At 48.3% G+C, this 26,081-nt stretch overlaps 1 protein-coding gene and 2 long non-coding RNA genes across 6 annotated transcripts in view; 1 reads left to right on the plus strand and 2 right to left on the minus strand.

The window, feature by feature from the left end:
- SLC29A1 (solute carrier family 29 member 1 (Augustine blood group)) overlaps positions 1-1,842 on the plus strand; it is a 42,237-nt gene extending 40,395 nt beyond the window's left edge. For all 3 annotated transcript variants that reach the window (XM_077281942.1, XM_077281944.1, XM_077281943.1), the window contains exon 13: positions 618-1,842. In XM_077281942.1, coding sequence (XP_077138057.1) covers positions 618-729 — 112 coding nt within the window. In that variant the 3' untranslated portion in view covers positions 730-1,842. The remainder of the gene's footprint in view (positions 1-617) is intronic.
- Positions 1,273-2,046, minus strand: LOC143804149 (uncharacterized). The gene is made up of 4 exons (XR_013220984.1): positions 1,944-2,046; positions 1,825-1,907; positions 1,584-1,680; positions 1,273-1,367 (listed from the first exon to the last, which is right to left on the minus strand). It is a non-coding gene; the product is annotated as an uncharacterized LOC143804149 (long non-coding RNA).
- Positions 2,047-2,591: 545 nt separating this feature from the next.
- On the minus strand, positions 2,592-3,174 carry LOC143804148 (uncharacterized). 2 transcript variants are annotated; one of them, XR_013220983.1, is made up of 3 exons: positions 3,060-3,174; positions 2,772-2,915; positions 2,592-2,699 (listed from the first exon to the last, which is right to left on the minus strand). It is a non-coding gene; the product is annotated as an uncharacterized LOC143804148 (long non-coding RNA). The 2 variants fall into 2 exon arrangements; XR_013220982.1 differs by having other exon boundaries at positions 2,598-2,663.
- Positions 3,175-26,081: the final 22,907 nt, after the last annotated feature.

A 26,081-nucleotide genomic window follows, 5' to 3' on the forward strand; every position in this document is an offset into this window, starting at 1 on the left:
ATTCTCTGGGGGTGGCGGTGGGGGCGCTCTCTGTCCTCATTCTCTGGGGGTGGCAGTGGGGAGGTGCTCTCTGTCCTCATTCTCTGGGGGTGGCAGTGGGTGCTCTGTCCTCATTCTCTGGGGTTGGCTGTGGGGAAGGCGCTCTCTGTCCTCATTCTCTGGGGGTGGCAGTGGGGAGGCGCTATGTCCTCATTCTCTGGGGGTGGCAGTGGGGGGCGCTCTCTATCCTCATTCTCTGGGGTGGCAGTGGGGAGGTGCTCTCTGTCCTCATTTTCTGGGGGTGGCAGTGGGGAGGTGCTCTGTCCTCATTCTCTGGGTGGCACTGGGGGGCGCTCTCTGTCCTCATTCTCTGGGGGTGGCAGTGGGGAGGTGCTCTCTGTCCTCATTTTCTAAGGGTGGCACTGGGGGGTGCTCTCTGTCCTTATTTTCTAGGGGTGGCAGTGGGGTGGCGCTCTGTCCTCATTCTCTGGGGATGGCAGTGGGGAGGTGCTCTCTGTCCTCAATCTCTGGGGGTGGCACTGGGGAAGGCGCTCTCTGTCCTCATTCTTTGGGGGTGGGGGGGTCAGCCATATGTGATATTGCGATCTGTCTGCCATGTTCCTCTCTTGTCCCTGTAGGAAGGTGAATGTCCATGAGGCTGAGACCGCCGGTGCCATCATGGCGTTCTTCCTGTCGCTGGGGCTGGCGCTCGGCGCTGGATTCTCTTTCCTGCTGCGGATTCTGGTCTGACTCCTCCCCTGCGGAGCCTTGCGGAGTCCTGTGCTACCTCGCGTGTACTCAGCGCTCGCCATGTGACTCTTCTCTCTGCGGAGTCGCCCTTTATATCATGTCTGGCCGCTCCTGCACTGCTGCCGCTTTCATCTCTGTTATTCCTAACGTATCAGTGAAAGTGCATTTCTTGCTATGGGCCCCGAGATAGAGGGGCCAAAATTGCATAACAAGACCACGCACTTAACATTAATCTCATTGCATGGGGTGAAGACTTCCTCCATTCTCAGTGGCCCTGGGGCCGTACCTCCAGCAAATTTCATTCATGACCCGGGCACATGCCTGAAGCAAACCCTACAAGTAGTCGCTGGGCTATGTTTGCAATAAGCTCTACATGTGGCCCTAAGCTCTACATGTGGCCCTGGACTGTGTCTGCAGCTCACCCTATTCATGGCCCCAAGACCGAGTTTTTAGTAAACTCTGCATTTGGCCCCAGGGCTGTGCCTCCAGCAAACCTCACTCGTGGCCCCGGGGCTGTGCCTGCAGTAAACACTACATGTGGCCCCAGGGCTGTGCCTGCAGTAAACCTCACTCGTGGCCCCAGGGCTGTGCCTTCAGTAAACACTACATGTGGCCCCGGGGCTGTGCCTGCAGCAAACCTCACTCGTGGCCCCAGGGCTGTGCCTGCAGCAAACCTCACTCGTGGCCCCAGGGCTGTGCCTGCAGCAAACCTCACTCGTGGCCCCAGGGCTGTGCCTGCAGCAAACACTACATGTGGCCCCAGGGCTGTGCCTGCAGCAAACACTACATGTGGCCCCGGGGCTGTGCCTTCAGTAAACCTTACTTGTGGCCCCGGGGCTGTGCCTTCAGTAAACCTTACTTGTGGCCCCGGGGCTGTGCCTGCAGTAAACCTTACTTGTGGCCCCAGGGCTGTGCCTTCAGTAAACACTACATGTGGCCCCGGGGCTGTGCCTTCAGTAAACACTACATGTGGCCCCGGGGCTGTGCCTTCAGTAAACACTACATGTGGCCCCGGGGCTGTGCCTTCAGTAAACCTTACTTGTGGCCCCGGGGCTGTGCCTGCAGTAAACCTTACTTGTGGCCCCGGGGCTGTGCCTGCAGCAAACCTCACTCGTGGCCCCAGGGCTGTGCCTGCAGCAAACACTACATGTGGCCCCAGGGCTGTGCCTTCAGTAAACCTTACTTGTGGCCCCGGGGCTGTGCCTTCAGTAAACACTACATGTGGCCCCGGGGCTGTGCCTGCAGTAAACCTTACTTGTGGCCCCAGGGCTGTGCCTTCAGTAAACCTTACTTGTGGCCCCGGGGCTGTGCCTTCAGTAAACACTACATGTGGCCCCGGGGCTGTGCCTGCAGTAAACCTTACTTGTGGCCCCGGGGCTGTGCCTGCAGTAAACACTACATGTGGCCCCAGGGCTGTGCCTGCAGTAAACCTCACTCGTGGCCCCAGGGCTGTGCCTTCAGTAAACACTACATGTGGCCCCGGGGCTGTGCCTGCAGCAAACCTCACTCGTGGCCCCAGGGCTGTGCCTGCAGCAAACCTCACTCGTGGCCCCAGGGCTGTGCCTGCAGCAAACCTCACTCGTGGCCCCAGGGCTGTGCCTGCAGCAAACACTACATGTGGCCCCAGGGCTGTGCCTGCAGCAAACACTACATGTGGCCCCGGGGCTGTGCCTTCAGTAAACCTTACTTGTGGCCCCGGGGCTGTGCCTTCAGTAAACCTTACTTGTGGCCCCGGGGCTGTGCCTGCAGTAAACCTTACTTGTGGCCCCAGGGCTGTGCCTTCAGTAAACACTACATGTGGCCCCGGGGCTGTGCCTTCAGTAAACACTACATGTGGCCCCGGGGCTGTGCCTTCAGTAAACACTACATGTGGCCCCGGGGCTGTGCCTTCAGTAAACCTTACTTGTGGCCCCGGGGCTGTGCCTGCAGTAAACCTTACTTGTGGCCCCGGGGCTGTGCCTGCAGCAAACCTCACTCGTGGCCCCAGGGCTGTGCCTGCACCAAACACTACATGTGGCCCCAGGGCTGTGCCTTCAGTAAACCTTACTTGTGGCCCCGGGGCTGTGCCTTCAGTAAACACTACATGTGGCCCCGGGGCTGTGCCTTCAGTAAACCTTACTTGTGGCCCCGGGGCTGTGCCTTCAGTAAACCTTACTTGTGGCCCCAGGGCTGTGCCTGCAGTAAACCTTACTTGTGGCCCCAGGGCTGTGCCTGCAGTAAACACTACATGTGGCCCCAGGGCTGTGCCTGCAGTAAACCTCACTCGTGGCCCCAGGGCTGTGCCTTCAGTAAACCTCACTCGTGGCCCCAGGGCTGTGCCGTCAGTAAACCTTACTTGTGGCCCCGGGGCTGTGCCTTCAGTAAACACCACAAAGTGCATTATGCCCAATGTACCCTCTTCAGTGCCAGAGGGGGAGACGCTGCCTGGTGATTGGCCGTGCAGCTAGCACTACTGTTATACACTCACCGGCCACTTTATTAGGTACACCTGTCCAACTTCTTGTTAACACTTAATTTCTAATCAGCCAATCACATGGCGGCAACTCAGTGCATTTAGGCATGTAGACATGGTCAAGACAATCTCCTGCAGTTCAAACCGAGCATCAGTATGGGGAAGAAAGGTGATTTGAGTGCCTTTGAACGTGGCATGGTTGTTGGTGCCAGAAGGGCTGGTCTGAGTATTTCAGAAACTGCTGATCTACTGGGATTTTCACGCACAACCATCTCTAGGGTTTACAGAGAATGGTCCGAAAAAGAAAAAAAATCCAGTGAGCGGCAGTTCTGTGGGCGGAAATGCCTTGTTGATGCCAGAGGTCAGAGGAGAATGGGCAGACTGGTTCGAGCTGATAGAAAGGCAACAGTGACTCAAATCGCCACCCGTTACAACCAAGGTAGGCCTAAGAGCATCTCTGAACGCACAGTGCGTCGAACTTTGAGGCAGATGGGCTACAGCAGCAGAAGACCACACCGGGTACCACTCCTTTCAGCTAAGAACAGGAAACTGAGGCTACAATTTGTACAAGCTCATCGAAATTGGACAGTAGAAGATTGGAAAAACGTTGCTTGGTCTGATGAGTCTCGATTTCTGCTGCGACATTCGGATGGTAGGGTCAGAATTTGGCGTAAACAACATGAAAGCATGGATCCATCCTGCCTTGTATGGAGCATCTTTGGGATGTGCAGCCGACAAATCTGCGGCAACTGTGTGATGCCATCATGTCAATATGGACCAAAATCTCTGAGGAATGCTTCCAGCACCTTGTTGAATCTATGCCACGAAGAATTGAGGCAGTTCTGAAGGCAAAAGGGGGTCCAACCCGTTACTAGCATGGTGTACCTAATAAAGTGGCCGGTGAGTGTATGTATCATTGTATTAATGGCTTGGTAGCCCCTCCCCCGCGGAGCCAGTGGAGCGTTTACAATGGGAGGGGCCTGCCTTTGCAGATCGCAGTGTCTTCCATTGATATTTAGAGGGTTTTCAGATTTCTTTTTTTTAGTAAATATTTTCTTTCACATTTTATTTGTAAGCTGTAGAAAAGAACAAAAACCTGTTTTTTATGGAACTAACAGAATTTCAGTTAAGAATTCATAAAATAATAATTTACGTTTGTTTCTCATTTACAATTCTGTCCTCCGTGAGCGTGTTCTTCTATGTAGCAGAGCGGCAGTGTAAAGCATGGGGGATCGAGGTAGTCACAGTGTGACTAATAGGAGGTGGGTTCCCGGCCCTGCAGCTCGGCTGGAGTTACAGCTGTTACTGATCCCATGTCGGTGAAAGGCGTCACTGGTCCCCGGCTCCCATCCGCACGGGCTAATTCGGGGTAGCACCCATTGACCCCTGCAAGGAGTCCCCACACAGCCCCCTGAACATTCAGATGTGCAGATCGGGTACAAGCTGGGGTTCATAAACAGGAAGGGAGTTAAGGTAAGGGTTAAACCAAAAACCTAGTCAGAGGTGGAACCCAGAGGTCAGGACTGGGGGACTGTGACTAACGGAATTGGACAAGGTCAAACTGAAGAGCACAACAGGTCCCAGCAGGCAAGGACCAGGGCATTAGATGATGCAGCACAATGTATAGAGAACACCTTAATCAGCAAGCAGCGGGTGAGACTGGCTGCAGCGGTGCATCGAAGACTGGAAACAGATGTTTGCAGGAGCGACACGTACCTGTCCTTCAAGTGACATCAGAATAATCTGTCCTGTGTGTACACGAGGCTAACGCGATTCCGGGACTTGTATCCGGCAATGTTCACCAGTTTTCCCTCTGCAGACTCCATTGTCAGTCTTCCCTGAGCTAGTGGGGGAGACCAGCTGCTGTGTCTTGCATACAGGACACAGACATGAAAGATTACTGCTCTACTGCCTCTGTATAACACATGTAGCAACAGCATGGAGGTCATTATGCAGTAGTATTGAGAAGTGTAGCTGTGAATACAGTTATAAAGCATATTATACAGCAGTACTGAGCAGTGTACCTGGGAATCCAACAGTGGTATAAAACACTAAAGATTAGCCGCATAGGGGACCTTATACAGCCGTACTGAGCAGTGCAGCTGTGCATGTATTACTGAATTGATATAATGTACTTGCCCAAAGTAGCATCATGGAAGATGTTATACAGCAATGTACTGAGCATTGTAGCTATCAATCCAGCACTTAGGGTAAGATAAACACTGACAAACTCTTAAGAGGACATTATACAGCAGTACAGAACATTGTAGCTGTGAATCCAGCACTGGAATGAGATTGAACTCTTATTTTTTTAGGAGGTTTTTGAATGGATTAGCTCTAAAAATCAGAAAAAAGGCTTATCCCCTTCATTTGTTGTCATGATTCACACCGTGCTGCCAACACTATGTCACGGATCCCAGCAGTATGTCAGGGATCCCGGGGAGGATACCTACATTGTCCCCACTACTCACATCAATTTGTCACAAACCGAGTTTGGTTGCCCCTAGTTCCTTCTGAAGGGGATTTATATATTTCCCAGTTCCGCTTTGGACCTTGCAGCTCTCTGGCGCCCCCCTTACCCTCAGGTCAGATTAGGTACTGCACCTAGGGTAATTAGTCACCAGAAAGGCTGCCTGCTATGTACTGGCTATTGGGCACACTGCAGCGAGGCGATATAACTACTCCCACTCAGGCGGGAACAATAATTATCAACGCCGCAGTCGCTACAGAGATTCCCAATTGCACAGAACAAAGTCGCTGCCACCAGCTCTGATTAAACGGGTCTGGAGTCAACCCAAATCAGTAGCTTTATTCACCTCAGAGGACGTACAGTTCGTATAGAGCAGAAGAGACAAGCTAGTAAAATTATATATTTTACTCGTAAAAGATAAGCAGTATTTACAATTATTAGAAAGGAGACGAGTCATGTGTATTTTACAATTACAAATAAACAGGGATTAACAGTGAAAATTGACTCACGATTCTTTCATATCATTCCATGGTACGGCGTGTGCTGTCTGGGGGAGGGGGACCTTCCCCACTTTTCCTCAGGTCAGATTGCACAGCCTGTCTCCAGCTGAATCCCCCGGCAAAGACACCGCAATCATCCTGTCTTACTAAGTTATTGTAGCCCCAATCCCAGGCACTCCCCTTGTAGTGACATCACTTAGAAGCTGAAACCTCCTTTTTACTTACACTTAAGGAAACTATTCTGCATATCTCACTGTATGTGCTTCGTATCTGGACCACACCCGGATCTCTAGGTGCGCCACGTCGGGGCAATTCTTTTAAGTAAATATGGAGCAATTACATGAACTGCTTAAGGAGAAATCCGAACTTTGCACGCGCTGTGTCTAGCGGCTCGTGCTTTCAGTGGAAGATAAGGTCTACCGATGGACATCTAAAATATGAAACTGGTGTATTTCTAGCCCAACTCGGTGCTGCGATATATTACTTTACAAGAACAATGGAAATCCATGCCTTTGAGAGTGACTTAGACCAGTTTTAGCTGGTACTAGATGGGAGGATTGTCTACCGCAGTTACAGGGGAAATAAACATTCTTTTGGTGGGGGCAATGAGAGGTTTGGGATTCACACACACATATCAGCAGGCAGAAGCACAGAGAGAAGGGGGGTCAGAGCCCACAGCATGTGTGCTAACAAGGAAAACAAAAAATATTATACATTAACGTGACATTTGGGTTGTACATCTTCGCTGTTCACATGTTCAGTCTTTTGTGTAGTTTTCTTCCACTTCAGGTTTTGAAAAGGGAGGGGTTGATGTCAAGATCTCTCAAGTGGCTCCTGCCATCCGCCCCAAACTCGTCCTTGTAGGTCCTCTACAGTGGCGTGAGACGGACTCTACAACCCACACAAGTGGCTCAGGTAGCGCAGCTCATCCAGGATGGCACATCAATGCGAGCTGTGGCAAGAAGGTTTGCTGTGTCTGTCAGAGTAGTGTCCAGAGGCTGGAGGCTCTACCAGGAGACAGGCCAGTACACCAGGAGACGTGGAGGGGGCCGTAGGAGGGCAACAACCCAACAGCAGGGCCGCTACCTCCTCTGTAAGGAATAGCAGTGCCAGAGCCCTGCAAAGTGACATCCCGCGGCCACTAACATCCATGTGTCAGCACACGTGACAGTGGAGAACGTTCTGCTGCCCACAACATCCTCCAGCATGACCGGTTTGGCAGTGGGTCAGTAATGGTGTCGGGTGGCATTTCTTTGGAGGGCCGCACAGCCGTCCATGTGCTAGCCAGAGGTATTCCTGTGGGCGAGGTGCTCCCATGAGCAAGACAGGATGGGTGAGGTAGGACAGGCAGGGACCCCACTCCTGACACTGGAAATGAAGAAGTGGCAGCAGTTTACAGTAGCCAACCATAGCTCCGTCCTCATCAGTCCCAGTGACATCAGACGCTAACTGGGGTCACATGAATGTGGGAGCAAATGGGGCAAAACAATGTACAGACTGCAGATGTCCCACATGGGCAGATTCCAACCAAGAATTCGCTGTTGTACATTGCTAACCAATGATCCACCATACTAACCACTGAGTCCCCATACTAAGCACTCAGACTCCATACTGACTACTGAACCTCCATACTAATGTCTGAGCCACGAAGATAACCGCTGAGCCTCCATACTAACTGCTAAGCCTCCATACTAACCATGGAGCTACTATAAAACCACAGCCTCGGCTAACCACAGTCTCCATACTAATCACTGAGCCGTGACACTAACCACTGAGCCTCCATACTAACCACTGAGTCGCAATACTAACCACTGAACCATGATCCTAACCACTGAGCCTACATACTAACTACAGAGCCTTGATACTAATCACTAATTCTCCATACTAACCATTGAGCCACAATTCTAACTACTGAGCCACAATACTAACCACCAAGACTCCATACAAACCCCTGAGACACAATACTGAGCCTCTATGCTGTGACGAGACAGCATTTGTTCTTGGTTAGGCCAGACTTGTTTTTCTTCGGTGGGTCAAGAGATATAGGCCATTGTTCACGTGAGCCTAAATGTTGACTCTTGAATTGATTATTATGTTGCTATCCTTGGAGAACAGGGACACTGACCGAACACACGGGCAATGAGCACCGGAAATATTCCTACTATTTGCCAATCAGCAGGATGCCACACTCTAAGGCTATGGATTGTTTAGAGCATACAAGGTTCAAACTTATTAAAGTTTTAATAGAAAAGGTACAGTGCTTACAATAACAGGATATAAAAATATGGAAATAAAAAGTGACATACAAATATGCAAAACAGCTATAAAAATAAAGGGAGAAAACTTACAGAAATATCTAAACTTTGCAGTCCGGCATTCTGCTCTCTGAGGTGGGGGATGAATATGGAATGGCTCACATCAGCTTGGCTGCCCCTCTGTGAACGTGTTTCTATGTGTAAAGGCCTAAATAAGGCTAGGTTCACATTGCGTTAGTGGGTGATCGCTAACGGACAGCATTGCATGGCGAAAATGTCGCAATTAACGCCGTGCAACGGGTCCGTTAGCGCACCCATTGACAGCAATGTTGTTTCAGCCTGAAGCGCATCGCTAGCGCGTGCCTTTTTCGGCTCGCGCTAGCGATGTGCCGTTCTTTTGTGGCGCGCCTCGGACGCTGCTTGCAGCGTCCGAGGTCCGTTCCCCGCTCTCGCAGATCGGGGATCTGCGAGAGCGGGGACGTTAACACGGCCCCTACAAATACATTGCGTTAGCGCAATCCGCTAGCGCTAAACGGATTGCCCTAATGCAATGTGAACCTAGCCTTATAGCGTTAACCTGGGGGTCTGATTTCTAGACCAGCCTGTCAGGTTAATATTCTAATCTTTGGTTTGTGACTGGATCCTGGCTAGTTTACCAATGAATACATTATTTTTCTTTGAACACTCTGTGTCATCTTTCTTGGAGTAAATATACAGTGTCGGGCTGCAATTTGGCATCTTCCATAGTCTCACCCTTCCGCTGGGATTAGAGCAGCTGCAAGTTTAAGACAACCAGGGCTTAAGGTACCGTCACATTAAGCGACGCTGCAGCGATATAGACAAATGATGCCGATCGCTGCAGCGTCGCTGTTTCGTCGTCGTGTGGTCGCTGGAGAGCTGTCATACACAGACACCTCTCCAGCGACCAACGATGCCGAAGTCCCCGGGTAACCAGGGTAAACATCGGGTTACTAAGCGCAGGGCTGCGCTTAGTAACCCGATGTTTACCCTGGTTACCAGTGTAAATGTAAAAAAAACAAACACTACATACTTACATTCCAGTGTCTGTCGCGTCCCCCGGCGTCCGCTTCCCTGTGTAAGCGCTGGCCCTAAAGCAGAGCGGTGACGTCACCGCTGTGCTCTGCTTTACGGCCGGCCGGCGCTGACACATTCAGTGCAGGGAAGCCGCCGGCGGGGGACGTGACAGACATCAGAAGGTATGTAGTGTTTGTTTTTTTACTTTTACAATGGTAACCAGGGTAAATATCGGGTTACTAAGCGTGGCCCTGCGCTTAGTAACCCGATATTTACCCTGGTTACAAGTGAACACATCGCTGGATCGGTGTCACATACACCGATCCAGCGATGTCAGCGGGAGATCCAGCGACGAAATAAGGTGCTGGACTTCTAGCTCCGACCAACGATGTCACAGCAGGATCCTGATCGCTGCTGCGTGTCAAACACAACGATATCGCTATCCAGGACGCTGCAACGTCACGGATCGCTATCGTTATCGTTGTTAAGTTGTTCAGTGTGAAGGTACCCTTAGTCTTTTGCACCATCTTATGTACGTGCTGGGAATATTCTATATGATACTGTCTGTTGGCGGTTCAATAAAATATTGGCACGCTGTTTTACCCTCACCCTGTGTTGTCTGTGTAGTATTCTGCCCACTGGAAAGGAGCGTGGACATTCAGTGGTATGAGCCTTGGTCCATGCGGTCTTTCTAAAGACAGCCGGGCCAGTGGACGAGACAGCCCACTGACCCCCGTGTCACCATATTACTCAACACGGCTGATCCATTGTAGCTGCAGGGAACCAGTGTTTGTGGACACCGTTCAAGGGCTCCACAACCCGGAATGCATATAGACAGTCAGCAGGTTTCAGAAGCCACAATGTACAACCCAACCAGCTCGGCCTTGGGAAGAGGACCAGACTGGATGTATATCTGCAACAAGAAACGGCAACTACAGGAGCTGTGCCATTTGATGGATTGAATACTGGACCACCGACACAATCGGATTTGATCCAGTAATTTGTCCATTGGGATGGCCAGAACTTCATGGAGGACGATGAAAACTCCGCTGAAGAGGACCCAGAGAAATTAAACTTCTTGCCAGAGCAAGGATCCAGTGGCAGTATGGAATCAACCCAGTCCAAAGCAGCCCGAATCCTGGAGTTGGTTGCATTGGGACCAGGAGCCTCAAGTGGAGAAAGAGCTTGTGTTATGGAATCAGTTTTGGGAATTCCAGTACCCCTACAACCAGCATTTGACCCTACCCCCATGATAGTCACCCTCCAAGAAACTCATCTCTGCTACAGATGTGTGACAGGGTTTAATGAGTACAACACCAAAGTCGATGAACATCAGCAAGATTTTGAGACTGATACTGATGAACCAGGTTCCCATAGCTGATTGGGCTAAACACCTGTGGACTAGATTGGCTGGCCGAGCACGGGATGCTCTCCAGGACTGCACACACTATGGAACTATTAAATAAAATCCTGTTGGCCACTTTTTTCCATCACCCCTGAAAGATATCGCACCAAGTTCCGGACATATTCTCACCAGGGGGTCTCCTATGTAGAATTTGGCAATCAACCCTGACGCCACTGCAACCGCTGACTCAATGGTTGTGCTGCCCACTGCACTTCTGCCCTCCGGGACGTGATCAAGCTCGAGCAACTTATGGAGAAAAGGGCCCCAGAAATACGAGAGTGGGTAGCCGACCGGAAGCCCAATACCCTAGGGCAAGCAGCCCGATTGGCTGACGACTTTACAGCCATTCGACTCCGCTGGAGACCCGATATGCCCACCCATCCTATAAGCCCCCCCATCAAAAATTTCAACCAGCCACCAATCACTCAAGCAGGACTATTCCACTACCCCACAGAAAATCCACCAGAACAAAGGCTTGCCAATGAAACCCATGATTTGCCCAACCCGTGGCGCTGTTATACGTGCAGGTGCCTTGGATACATGGCCAAAGATTATCCCCAGGGCCGGGGCCCCATGCATGGAGCCTGTTCACTGGCCCAGCCAGTCAACATCTGCCAAAATGAGCCAGTAAGGTCTGAGGGATGCTACCCCCGGGATACACCAGCATCAGAGGAAATTGTATATCACGTCCATAGTCTACGGCAGATTGGCCAACCTCCATCGCCACATCCAGTCAGTCAAGGTCGGTGATATCCAAGCCCCAGGACTTTGGGACACCTGGTCAGTCCAGATATTGAACACCAGAACACGATTTCCCAGGCTGCCACGTGACCAGACTAGAGGTCAGCACTCGCACATCCCTCTAGCACGTGTGCAGGTGGACTGGGGTACCAACCAAGGAGAGGTCTAAGTGGGACTCGTGGACAGCCTCTCCACGCCAGTTATTTAGGGGAACAACCTAGGACAAAGACTGTCCAATTTGTCACAGTCAACATCCGCAGCCAAACCAAGCAATACGCTGATGTGGAACCTTCTGCTACTACTCCTGAGGATAACCGACACTGCAAGCCGCCATCAGCCTCCTCTGAGCCGAAGAGCACACCTCACCAGGCTGTGACAATTGACTGGGGGGAGATAGATGGCAAGGAGTTTAGGGAAGCCCAACTCACAGACCCCCAATCTAGAGCTTGTCCGCAGTACAGCCACTCGACCTGAGGAACAGCACGTGCTGTATTAGGAGGCGCTCTGTATAGGGGGAGCACGTGCTGTATAAGGGGGCACTCTGTATAGTGAGGCGCTCTGTATAGGGGGAGCACGTGCTGTATAGTGGGAGCACATGCTGTATAGGGGGGCGTTCTGTATAGGGGAGAACGTGCTATATAGGGGGCAGTCTTTATAGGGAGGCGCTCTGTATAGGGTAGCACGTGCTGTATGGGGGGAGCACGTGCTGTATAGGGGGGCGATCTGTATAGGGGGAGCACGTGCTGTATAGGGGGAGCATGTGCTGTATAGGGGGAGCACGTGCTGTATAGGGGGCCGATTTGTATAGGGGGCGGTCTGTATAGGGAGGCGCTCTGTATAGGGGGAGCACATGCTGTATAGGTGCGCTCTGTATAGGGGGCAGTCTATATAGTGAGGCGCTCTGTATAGGGGAGCACGTGCTGTATAGGGTAGCACGTGCTGTATAGGGGGCGCTCTGTATAGGGGATGCTCTGTATAGAGAACGTGCTATATAGGGGCAGTCTTTATAGGGAGGCGCTCTGTATAGGGTAGCACGTGCTGTATAGGGGGCACTCTGTATAGGGGAGAACGTGCTATATAGGGGCAGTCTTTATAGGGAGGCGCTCTGTATAGGGTAGCACGTGCTGTATGGAGGGAGCACGTGCTGTATAGGGGGGTGCTCTGTATAGGGGGTGATCTGTATAGGGAGGTGCTCTGTATAGGGGGAGCACGTGCTGTATAGGGGGCGCTCTGTATAGCGGGTGATCTGTATAGGGGTGCACATGCTGTATAGGGAGGCGCTCTGTATAGGGAGAGCACGTGCTGTATAGGGGGGCGCTCTGTATAGGGGGCGCACATGTTGTATAGGGAGGCGCTCTGTATAGGGGGAGCACGTGCTGTATAGGGAGGCGCTCTGTATAGGGAGGCGCTCTATGGGGGGAGCATGTGCTGTATAGGGGTCGCTCTGTATAGGGGGCGCTCTGTATAGGGGGAGCACATGCTGTATAGGGAGGCGCTCTGTATAGGGGGAGCATGTTGTAATAATTATCGGGGATAATTCAGGAGACTCTTTGCGTGGAACAAGACAACAGGACAGTTTCATAAGTGGTAAAGTCTATATTATCACACGGTGATTCAAACAGGTGCAGAGAGAAACTCAAGTCCACAACACTTGGTGCAAATAATAAACGCAGCTCAGCAGTCAATAGGAAACTTCAGAGGTAGATGCAAACAAACAGAAAGTCTATGGAGCACAGTTATACTTGAGGAAACTTGACACGAATAGATCCTTGACTTAGTCCAGACACAGATAGATATGCTATTAGGCAGTTCAAATCATATCTTTGCTCAACCAGGGAGGCCTGGTTAATAGTCTCAGGTTTTGCAGAGCAGAAACAGCTTACATGTCCAGCAAATGCAGATGGAAGTAACACGAGCAGCAGATGAAGGATTACTGGAACTGGTGTATGCAGCAGGAACTCAGAGCAGAGTGGCAGGATCTCCAACACAGGTTCACAGGAGCAGGTGCAGGTGCAAGGCCAGGGAGTAATCAGGAGCTGGATGCAAGGCAGAATACTCTAGCACAGACTGAAGGCTGGGGTGGAGTTTTATAGCAGGAAGACAAGTGCACATGAGACCAAAGACGCCATGTTGGAAAAGGGCAGTAATGCACAAAAGGTAAAAAATGTTCAGAGTCCTGACATTACTCCCTCCTTAGAAGTGGCCTCAGGACGATCCAGGACCTGGTTTCTCAGGGAATCTCTGATGAAAACGAGAAATCTTCTGTTGGGCATTGATGTTTTCCACAGGTTCCCAAGAGTCTTCCTCAGGGGGATATCCCTGCCATCTTATCAGATATTGGAGCCGATTCCTGCGAATCCTGGAATCAATAATTTCCTCCACCACAAATTGTTCTTGCCCATCAATCACCACAGGCTGCGGAGGTGGCACAACACGTCCCTGGAAGGTATTAAGAGATACAGGCTTTAGTAAAGATACATGAAAAACTGGGTGTACCTTCATAGTCCTAGGCAGCTTCAGCCGGCAGGCCACAGAGCTCACAATACCGTTGACCTTGAAAGGGCCAATGAATTTCTGTCCAAGTTTTTGTGAAGGAACGTTTAACTTCAGATTCTTAGTTGCTAACCACACGGAATCTCCTACCTTGAACATGGGTTCAGGTTTACGGAATCTATCAGCTGATCTCTTATAATGTTCTTCAGCTGTGGTCAGGGATTCCTTCAGAACCTCCAGATTCTGTCTCATCGCAGTCAGCCTTTCCTCCACTGCCGGAACCGGAGAATTAATTGGAGACCTAGGTAAAATACACGGATGATAACCCAGATTGGCAAAGAAAGGTGTAAATTTAGTGGAGGCGCTCTGAGAATTATTATATGAAAATTCGGCTAACGGCAGCAACTCCAACCAATCATCCTGGAGATGGCTGACATAGCATCTTAGATATTGTTCCAGTGTCTGGTTGGTACGCTCAGTCTGACCATTTGTCTGAGGATGGTAAGCAGAAGAGAGACAGACATTAATATTGAGTGCAGAGCAAAACCCCTTCCAGAATCTTGAAGTGAACTGTACTCCACGGTCAGAGATGATCTCATCCGGGACCCCGTGCAACCGAAAGACATTCTGTATAACCAAGTTCACCGTATCTTTAGCAGAGGGGAGGCCAGTGCACGGAACAAAATGGGCAGCTTTAGTCAGGCGATCAACTACCACCATGATTGTATTCATGCCCCCTGATGTAGGCAGCACCACAATAAAGTCCATTGATATAGACCCCCAAGGGCGGGACGGAACAGGTAATGGTTGTAGAAGACCCATAGGTGCCACATGAGGAGTCTTGTAACGGGCACATACCTCACAAGAGAGAACATAGTCCTTGGTATCCTTCAGGCAAGTTGGCCACCAGAAGAATCGGCTCAGGAACTCTTGTGTCTTCTGTACCCCCCTGTGACCAGCCAACTTGGAGTCATGTACCAACTTGAGGATCTGCAGACAGACGACCTCCGGGACGTAGATACGTCGATCTCTGAACCACATGCCACCCTTAAAGACAAGATTAATATCCACAGGTGGGTTGGCCAGAAATACATCACCTTCATAGGCCTCCCTGTACTCCTTCCACAAGTCCTGATCGTGGAAAACTCTGATGAAATTGGCTTCAGATAGAATGGTCTTGGACGGGGCTCCAGATATGGAATCCGCAACATGGATTCGGGATAAAGCATCAGCCTTCCCATTACAAGAACCTGGACGGTATGAGATAACAAAGTGAAATTGATTTAACAAAAAGTTCCAACAAGCCTGACGAGGAGAAAGACATCTAGTGGATCTAAGGAACTCTAGATTGCGATGGTCAGTTAGCACTATGATCTGTTGTGCAGCTCCTTGCAGATGATGCCTCCATTCTTTGAAAGCCGCAATAATAGCCAGCAATTCCTTGTCTCCCACGTCGTAATTCTTCTCTGCTGAGGTTAGTCTACGGGAAAAGAAAGCACAAAGGATGTAGCAGACCCTTCTCTCCAGTTCTTTGGGAGAGAATAGCCCCCAAAGCATTATCAGAAGCGTCCACCTCCACAATGAATGAAAGTGTTGGATCTGGGTGTATCAACAGCGGTGCTGATGTGAAACAGATCTTCAGCTGATCAAAAGCTTCTTGAGCCTGTGATGACCACTTAAAGGGCTTTTCCTTCTTTTCTTTGTCAAGGAATTAATGGGACGGACAATATCAGAAAAATTTTGAATGAAGCGTCTGTAGAAATTTGCAAAACCAATAAAACGTTGGACCTCCTTAATGTTCTTGGGTGCCGACCAGTCAAGGATAGCCTGAATCTTACCAGATTCCATGTTCAGCCCCTGGGGAGAGATGATATAACCCAAGAACTGTATCTCAGAACGATGGAACTCGCATTTCTCCGCCTTGATATACAGTTTGTTCTCTTTCAGACGTCTTAAAACAGTTTTGACATGTTCGTCATGTTCCTGTAGAGAGTCAGAAAAGATTAGTATATTGTCTGTTGTGAATTCCGCTCTTGAGCTCCCTCCTGTGGTTTTGAGTGGTATGGCTGCTTCTGGGATTTAGCATCAGCAGCTGTTTTCACTGATCGTCTTTCTGGCTCGGCTATATTAGTCTGGCCTGTTCTCTCATCCAATGCCAGTTGTCAATTGTTCCAGCCTGGAGTCACAGCTCTTTGGATTTCCCTGACACTCTGACCAGTTCAGCAAAGCTAAGTCCTTGCTTGTCCTTTTGCAGTTCACTTGTTGTGGACTTTGTTGTTCAGCACTTTCTATGTTTTGCTCATTTGTCCAGCTTATCAGTATGAACCTATTCCGCTAAGCTGGAAGCTCTGGGCAGCAGAGTTTGCCCTCCACACCTTTAGTCAAGTGTGGAGATTTTTGCATTTCTCTGCAGTGGACTTTTTCTAGTTTTTATTACTGACCGCACAGTGTTCTGTCCTGTACTAATTCTATCTAGCTAGAAGTGGCCTCCTTTGCTAAATCTTGTTTCATACTACGTATGTCATTTCCTTCTCCTCTCACAGTCATTATTTGTGGGGGGCTGTCCTATCCTTTGGGGATTTTCTCTGAGGCAAGATAGCTTTCCTGTTTCTACCTTTAGGGGTAGCTAGATCTCCGGCTGTGACGAGGTGTCCAGGGAGTGACAGGAACATCCCACGGCTACTGCTAGTGTCTGTGTTAAGATCAGGAACTGTGGTCTGTATAGTTACCACCTGCTCAGAGCTAGTCGCATGTCGCTCCTACATCACCAGACCATAACAGTACAACTGGCCAAAAATGAGCTGAATGCATCTCAAAAGAAGGAAAAGAAAGAGTTCTGAGCCATTTTTTTTTTATTTAGTCTGTTTTGTCTTTTTCCTTCCTCTTAATCTCTGGGTGATTCAGGATTTGGATGCGGGCATGGATGTTCAGGGGTTGTTTTCTCGTGTGGATCAGCTTGCTGCAAGAGTACAGAGTATCCAAGATTATGTTGTTCAGACTCCGGCCTTAGAGCCTAGAATTCCTACTCCGAATTTGTTTTACGGGGATAGATCTAAGTTTTTGAACTTTAAAAATAACTGCAAATTGTTTTTTGCTCTGAAACCCCGTTCCTCTGGTGACCCCATTCAGCAAGTTAAAATAGTTATTTCTCTGCTGCGTGGTGACCCTCAGGACTGGGCATTCTCCCTTGAGTCAGGGGATCCGGCATTGCTTAATGTAGATGCATTTTTTCAATCGCTCGGATTATTGTATGACGAACCTAACTCTGTAGAGCATGCTGAGAAAACACTTTTTGCCCTGTGTCAGGGTCAGGAAGCGGCAGAATTATACTGCCAGAAATTTAGAAAATGGTCTGTGCTCACTAAATGGAATGAGGATGCTCTGGCAGCAATTTTCAGAAAGGGTCTTTCTGAAGCCCTTAAGGATGTTATGGTGGGGTTCCCCACACCTGTTGGTTTGAGCGAATCTTTTCTCTGGCCATTCAGATTGATCGGCGCCTGCGCGAACGCAAAGTGGTGCACCATATGGCAGCGTACTCTGAACAGAGTCCTAAACCTATGCAATGTGATAGGATTCTGACTAGAGCGGAACAGAGGGGATACAGACGTCAGAATGGGCTGTGTTTTTACTGTGGGGATTCTGCTCATACTATCTCTGATTGCCCTAAGCGTATTAAGAGGGTTGCTAGATCTGTTACCATTAGTACTGTACAGCCTAAGTTTCTCCTGTCTGTGACCCTGATTTGCTCATTGTCATCTTTTTCTGTCATGGCATTTGTGGATTCAGGCGCTGCTCTGAATTTAATGGACTTAGAATTCGCCAGGTGCTGTGGCTTTTCTTTGCAGCCTTTGCAGAGTCCTATTCCCTTGAGGGGTATTGATGCTACACCGTTGGCCAAGAATAAACCTCAGTATTGGACTCAGCTGACTATGTGCATGGCTCCAGCACATCAGGAAGATTGCCGTTTTCTGGTGTTGCATAACTTACATGATGTTGTTGTACTGGGTTTTCCATGGTTACAAGTACACAATCCAGTGCTGGATTGGAAATCAATGTCTGTGACTAGTTGGGGTTGTCAAGGGGTACATAGTGACGTTCCTTTGATGTCAATTTCCTCTTCCCCCTCTTCTGATGTTCCTGAATTATTATAAGTACATAAGGGCCCGCTAATTAAATAGACAAACCACCAGAATGTATAGTTCAAAAATAAAATAAACCTTTATTGATACAACATTATTAAAACCAGGTGTTAGTGTAACACCATTAGAACACTAAAAAATGCCTCCAGTCATAGTGATCAGGGCTCAAACAACCACCACTTAACGCCTAATATACTGACACACGGCAAGTGATTATCATAATGGCAATGGAATAAACAGTTAAGGAGAGAAGTAATGTGAAATACGATGTTATAATGAATATGCCGCCATGTAACCCATATAGCGAGACAAAAAAAGTTCAAGCATATATATGTTACACAGGTAACTAAAAAAATAAATGCTGAATGAGGGTGACCGCAAAGAAAATTAATATGGATTATATGGCTGCTATAGAGAAAAAACTCCTAACAAGTTTACCCAGTGGAGGCTGCACGAGACCTGAAGGTTCCCCAACGCGCGTTTCAAATTGAATTCTTCTTCCGGAAGAAGAATTCAATTTGAAACGCGCGTTGGGGAACCTTCAGGTCTCGTGCAGCCTCCACTGGGTAAACTTGTTAGGAGTTTTTTCTCTATAGCAGCCATATAATCCATATTAATTTTCTTTGCGGTCACCCTCATTCAGCATTTATTTTTTTAGTTACCTGTGTAACATATATATGCTTGAACTTTTTTTGTCTCGCTATATGGGTTACATGGCGGCATATTCATTATAACATCGTATTTCACATTACTTCTCTCCTTAACTGTTTATTCCATTGCCATTATGATAATCACTTGCCGTGTGTCAGTATATTAGGCGTTAAGTGGTGGTTGTTTGAGCCCTGATCACTATGACTGGAGGCATTTTTTAGTGTTCTAATGGTGTTACACTAACACCTGGTTTTAATAATGTTGTATCAATAAAGGTTTATTTTATTTTTGAACTATACATTCTGGTGGTTTGTCTATTTAATTAGCGGGCCCTTATGTACTTATGTTATCTTGAATGTGTTCATATATATTTTTTGGACTAATATGCATACACGTTCCTGAATTATTGTCAGATTTCCAGGATGTATTCGATGAGCCCAAGTCCAGTTCCCTTCCTCCACATCCACTTAGGGACTGTGATTGTGCTACTGACTTGATTCCTGGCTGTAAGTTCCCTAAGGGCCGACTTTTCAATCTGTCTGTGCCAGAGCATGCCGCTATGCGGAGCTATGTCAAGGAGTCTTTAGAGAAGGGGCATATTCGGCCGTCTTCGTCACCATTGGGAGCGGGATTCTTTTTTGTTGCCAAGAAGGATGGCTCCTTGAGACCCTGTATTGATTATCGCCTTCTTAATAAAATCACGGTCAAATTCCAATACCCTTTACCTTTGCTCTCTGATTTGTTTGCTAGGATTAAGGGGGCTAGTTGGTTTACCAAGATTGACCTTCGAGGGGCATATAATCTTGTTCGTATTAAACAGGGTGACGAATGGAAAACTGCATTTAATACGCCCGAAGGCCATTTTGAATACCTGGTGATGCCTTTCGGGTTTTCTAATGCTCCTTCTGTATTTCAGTCCTTTATGCATGATATTTTCCGCAATTATCTTGATAAATTCTTGATTGTGTATTTGGATGATATTTTGATTTTTTCCAATGATTGGGAGTCTCATGTGAAGCAGGTCAGGATGGTATTCCAGATCCTTCGTGATAATGCTCTATTTGTGAAGGGGTCTAAGTGCCTATTTGGAGTTCAGAAGGTTTCTTTTTTGGGGTTTATTTTTTCTCCTTCATCTATAGAAATGGATCCTGTTAAGGTCCAAGCCATTCATGACTGGATTCAACCCACATCTGTGAAGAGCCTTCAGAAATTTTTGGGCTTTGCTAATTTTTATCGCCGTTTCATTGCCAACTTCTCTAGTGTGGTTAAACCCCTGACCGATTTGACAAAGAAAGGCGCTGATGTGACAAATTGGTCCTCTGAGGCTGTTGAGGCCTTTCAGGAGCTTAAACGCCGATTTACTTCTGCCACTGTCTTGCGTCAGCCGGATGTTTCTCTTCCTTTTCAGGTTGAGGTTGACACTTCTGAGATTGGGGCAGGGGCCGTTTTGTCACAGAGGAATTCTGATGGTTCCTTGATGAAGCCATGTGCCTTCTTTTCCCGAAAGTTTTCGCCTGCGGAACGCAATTATGATGTCGGCAATCGGGAGTTGTTGGCTATGAAGTGGGCATTTGAGGAGTGGCGACATTGGCTTGAGGGAGCCAAGCAGCGCATTGTGGTCTTGACCGATCATAAGAATCTGATTTACCTCGAGTCGGCCAAGCGGCTGAACCCTAGACAGGCTCGGTGGTCCCTGTTTTTCTCCCGCTGTGACTTTGTGGTCTCATATCTTCCGGGATCTAAGAATGTTAAGGCGGATGCCCTCTCTAGGAGTTTTTTGCCTGATTCTCCTGGAGTCCTTGAGCCGGTTGGTATTCTTAGGGAAGGGGTGATTCTGTCTGCCATCTCCCCTGATTTGCGGCAGGCGCTTCAGGAATTTCAGGCTGATAAATCTGACGGCTGTCCTGTGGGGAAGCTGTTTGTTCCTGATAGATGGACAAGTAAGGTAATTTCTGAGGTCCATTGTTCTGTGTTGGCCAGTCATCCTGGGATTTTTGGTACCAGAGATTTGGTTGCTAGGTCCTTTTGGTGGCCTTCCTTGTCGCGGGATGTGCGTTCTTTTGTGCAGTCCTGTGGGACTTGTGCCCGGGCTAAGCCTTGCTGTTCTTGCGCTAGTGGGTTGCTTTTGCCTTTGCCTGTCCTGTTATGACCTGGTGGTTAGGAGCACCCGAAGTGACCTGATGGTTAAAACAGAAAACCTGGGACAAGCTCTGAGGAAGTGGTAACTCTACTGACCGCAATCCCTAATCCTATCACACACACTAGAAATAGCTGTGGAGCGTACCTAACTCTCCCTAGACGCCTCTTCACAGCCTAAGAGCTAACTACCCCTAAAGATAGAAATAGCAGCCTACCTTGCCTCAGAGAAATTCCCCAAAGTAGAGGTAGACCCCCACAAATATTAACTGTGAGTTAAGAGGGAAGTGACAAACACAGGAATGAAACAGATTTTAGCAAAGGAGGCCGAATCTTCTCTAGAAAGATAGAGGATAGGAAAGGGAACTATGCGGTCAGTATTAAAAACTACAAAAACCATGCAGAGTGTGCAAAAAGACCTCCACACCGACTCACGGTGTGGAGGTGCAGCTCTGCACCCCCAGAGCTTCCAGCTAGCAAGGAAATATCATAGTAGCAGGCTGGACTCAAACATAGCATGTACTGAAAAATATATTCAAAAATCCAATGAACAGCAAATGACTAGCAAGGACTTAGCTTCTGCTGGAGTAGTCAGGTCATCAGAGAATTCCAAGAGAGATCTGAACCAGTACTGAAACATTGACAGCTGGCATGGACTAACGACCTGGGAAGAGTTAAATAGGGAAGCCAGCAGCAGCAATAAACGAGGGCAGCTGAGAAAGCCAACCTCAAAGATCAGCAGTTCCACTCAAAGCCACCAGAGGGTGTCCAAGGACAGAACTCACCAAAGTACCATTCACGACCACAGGAGGGAGCCCGAGAACGGAATTCACAACACTGTCCCGGAGAGGCCTTGGACGCATATTTCCATGGATTTTATTTCGGACCTTCCTGTGTCCCAGAGGATGTCTGTTATCTGGGTGGTTTGTGACCGGTTCTCTAAAATGGTCCATTTGGTGCCTTTGCCTAAATTGCCTTCCTCCTCTGATTTGGTTCCATTGTTTTTTCAGCATGTGGTTCGTTTGCATGGCATTCCGGAGAATATTGTGTCTGACAGAGGTTCCCAGTTTGTTTCCAGGTTTTGACGGGCCTTTTGTGCTAAGATAGGCATTAATTTGTCTTTTTCTTCGGCGTTCCATCCTCAGACAAATGGCCAAACTGAGCGAACTAATCAAACCTTGGAAACCTATTTGAGATGCTTTGTGTCTGCTGATCAGGGTGATTGGGTGGCTTTCTTGCCGTTGGCCGAGTTTGCCCTTAATAATCGGGCCAGTTCGGCTACTTTGGATTCGCCTTTCTTTTGTAATTTTGGTTTCCATCCTCGTTTTTCTTCGGGGCAGGTTGAGCCTTCTGACTGTCCTGGTGTGGATTCTGTGGTGGACAGGTTACAGCAGATTTGGACTCATGTGGTAGACAATTTGACGTTGTCTCAGGAAAAGGCTCAGCGTTTTGCTAACCGCCGTCGGTGTGTTGGTCCTCGGCTTCGTGTGGGGGATTTGGTCTGGTTATCCTCTCGTCATGTTCCTATGAAGGTTTCTTCCCCTAAGTTCAAGCCTCGGTTTATTGGTCCTTATAAGATTTCTGAGATTATCAATCCAGTGTCTTTTCGTTTGGCCCTTCCAGCCTCTTTTGCCATCCACAATGTTTTCCATAGATCTTTGTTGCGGAGATATGTGGTACCCGTTGTTCCATCTGTTGATCCTCCTGCCCCGGTGTTGGTTGAGGGGGAGTTGGAATATGTGGTTGAGAAAATTTTGGATTCTCGTTTTTCGAGGCGGAGGCTTCAGTATCTTGTCAAGTGGAAGGGTTATGGCCAAGAGGATAATTCTTGGGTGGTTGCCTCCAATGTCCATGCCGCCGATTTGGTTTGTGCTTTTCATTTGGCTCGTCCTGATCGGCCTGGGGGCTCTGGTGAGGGTTCGGTGACCCCTCCTCAAGGGGGGGGGGGGTACTGTTGTGAATTCCGCTCTTGGGCTCCCTCCGGTGGTTGTAAGTGGCATTTTTGTGAATTCTGTTCTTGGGCTCCCTCCTGTGGTTTTGAGTGGTATGGCTGCTTCTGGGATTTAGCATCAGCAGCTGTTTTCACTGATTGTCTTTCTGGCTCGGCTATATTAGCCTGGCCTGTTCTCTCATTCAATGCCATTTGTCAACTGTTCCAGCCTGGAGTCACGGCTCTTTGGATTTCCCTGACACTCTGACCAGTTCAGCAAAGCTAAGTCCTTGCTTGTCCTTAGGCAGTTCACTTGTTGTGGACTTTGTTGTTCAGCACTTTCTATGTTTTGCTCATTTGTCCAGCTTATCAGTATGAACCTATTCCGCTAAGCTGGAAGCTCTGGGCAGCAGAGTTTGCCCTCCACACCTTTAGTCAGGTGTGGAGATTTTTGCATTTCTCTGCGGTGGACTTTTTCTAGTTTTTATTACTGACCGCACAGTGTTCTGTCCTGTACTAATTCTATCTAGCTAGAAGTGGCCTCCTTTGCTAAATCTTGTTTCATACTACGTATGTCATTTCCTTCTCCTCTCACAGTCATTATTTGTGGGGGGCTGTCCTATCCTTTGGGGATTTTCTCTGAGGCAAGATAGCTTTCCTGTTTCTACTTTTAGGGGTAGCTAGTTCTCCGGCTGTGACGAGGTGTCCAGGGAGTGACAGGAACATCCCACGGCTACTGCTAGTGTCTGTGTTAAGATCAGGAACTGCGGTCTGTATAGTTACCACCTGCTCAGAGCTAGTCGCATGTCGCTCCTACATCACCAGACCATAACAATCGTCCAAATAGATCACCACAATCTGGTCCAACAAATCTCTGAAGATGTCATTAACAAGGTGTTGAAATGCTGCAGGGGCGTTACAAAGCCCGAAGGGCATCACAAGAGATTCAAAAGGGCATCACAAGAGATTCAAAGTGTCCATACCGGCATCTGAATGCTGTCTTCCAGTCATCCCCTGGACGAATGCGCACCAAATTATAAGCCCCACGAAGATCCAGCTTAGAGAACACCTTAGCGTGGCGGACTCTTTCCAGTAATTCGGGAATCAGAGGCAAAGGGTAATGGTTTCGTACGGTTACCTTATTGAGTTCCCAATAGTCAACACAGGGTCTCAGGGTCCCATCCTTCTTCTTTACAAAAAAAAATGGGTGCCCCTGCTGGTGAGGAAGAAGGACGTATGAAGCCTTTGGCCAGATTTTCATCAATATACTCCTTTAAGGCTTGAAGCTCAGGTGCCGCCAAAGGATATACGTGACCAAAAGGAATATCTGCCCCAGGAAGCAACTCAATGGAACAGTCATAATGCCTGTGTGGAGGAAGCTGATCTGCATTCTTCTTGTCACAGAGGTCAGAGAACTCTTTATATGCTGGAGGTAAAGAAGAATATACCTGTACATGTGGTTCCGTAGCCGTGGACTCAGGGACAGCTTCTGTTAACGCTGAGTTGCTCCTTGTTGGAAATATAAGCTCCTTTGTCTCCCAGTTGATAATTGGGTTCTGAGAACGCAACCAAGGAATGCCTAAAATCACAGGAAAATGAGAAGAAATTAGCAAGAAAGAAAGTTGCTCCTGATGATTAGGCTCCAACAAAATTTCAAGGGGTACGGTCTCCTGATCCACAGGCCCAGAGATTAAAGGTGACCCATCCACTGTTTCCATGGTAATTGGAGAGGCTCTTTGCTGAATTTCAATACCATGTTCCTTTGCCAATGCGATATCCATGAAATTGCCACCTGCACCAGAGTCAATCATAGCTGCACTGGAAATCCACTGTCCTGAACACAGGATCTTAATAGGGAGAGAACAGTGAGAGTTTTTTCCTTAAGCTTCTTGGGGGGTGAAGTCATAGAAAGTGAATGGAATACAGCGTTTAAAGGCAGGCTACATTCAGAGATGTCAGATTCATCATCACAGTTGTCATACTCCCATACTGCTGCTAGCACCTTGTTAGGCCGTCTAGGACACTTAGGACAATTGATCAAGAAGTGGTCAGACTGGCCGCAGTAGAAACATAGACTTTCACGAAGGCGATGCTCCCGGCGCTCATTGATCTCGCGCCTCTGAACGGAATCAATTTGCATGGGCACCTCCTCCACTTCTCGAGATGTTTTACCTGCAGGCTCTTTGGAAGGAAGGGAAAAGTTAGAAATACGGTTATATGCAGCAAATTTCTCCTGCCTACGCTCAGTAAGGCGAATGTCTATGAGCACACAATGCTGTATAAATGTCTCTAGCTCTTGTGGTGACTCAGAGCGAGCTAGTTCATCTTTTACAATACTAGACAGACCCCTTTTAAAAATAGGCAATTGTGCATAACTGTCCCAATTGGTATCTACCGCCAATCTCCTGAATTCAGTGGCATACTCAATAACAGAACGTTTAGCCTGGCGTAAAGACAATAAAGCAGATTCAGCGTTTGCATGGCGATTAGGGTCATCAAACATTAATGCCATAGCGGCCAAGAAATCATCCAAGTTATTTAACCGTGGGTCACGAGACTCAATCATCGGATTCGCCCAGGCGAGCGCTCGTGAGGTCAGTAGCATTATTACACACAATACTTTGGATCTATCAGTAGGAAAACGGTCAGCATGCACATCAAAATATAGCATACATTGATTCACAAAGCCACAAAATTTGTCGCGATCACCATTAAATCTGAATGGGGGCAACTTAGGTGGGCTAGCTTGTGGCGGTTGCCCAGAGGGTAAAGTCACTTGTGCAGCTATTTGCATGCTTATGTCCTGAAAAGCCCGTCCATACTGGGACTCTATGCCAGCAAGTTTGTTTTCCTGGGCTGCCATGTGGGTGCTTAACCCCTTAGTGACAGAGCCAATTTGGTACTTAATGACCGAGCCAATTTTTACAATTCTGACCACTGTCACTTTAAGAGGTTATAACTCTGGAACGCTTTATCGGATCCCGCTGATTCTGAGATTGTTTTTTCGTGACATGTTGTACTTCAAGTTAGTGGTAACATTTCTTCAATATTACTTGCGATTATTTATGAAAAAAATGGAAATATGGCGAAAATTTTTAAAATTTTGCAATTTTCAAACTTTGTATTTTTATGCCCTTAAATCAGA

This window comes from Ranitomeya variabilis, chromosome 2, assembly GCF_051348905.1.
Source record: "Ranitomeya variabilis isolate aRanVar5 chromosome 2, aRanVar5.hap1, whole genome shotgun sequence".
Lineage (NCBI taxonomy): Eukaryota > Metazoa > Chordata > Amphibia > Anura > Dendrobatidae > Ranitomeya > Ranitomeya variabilis.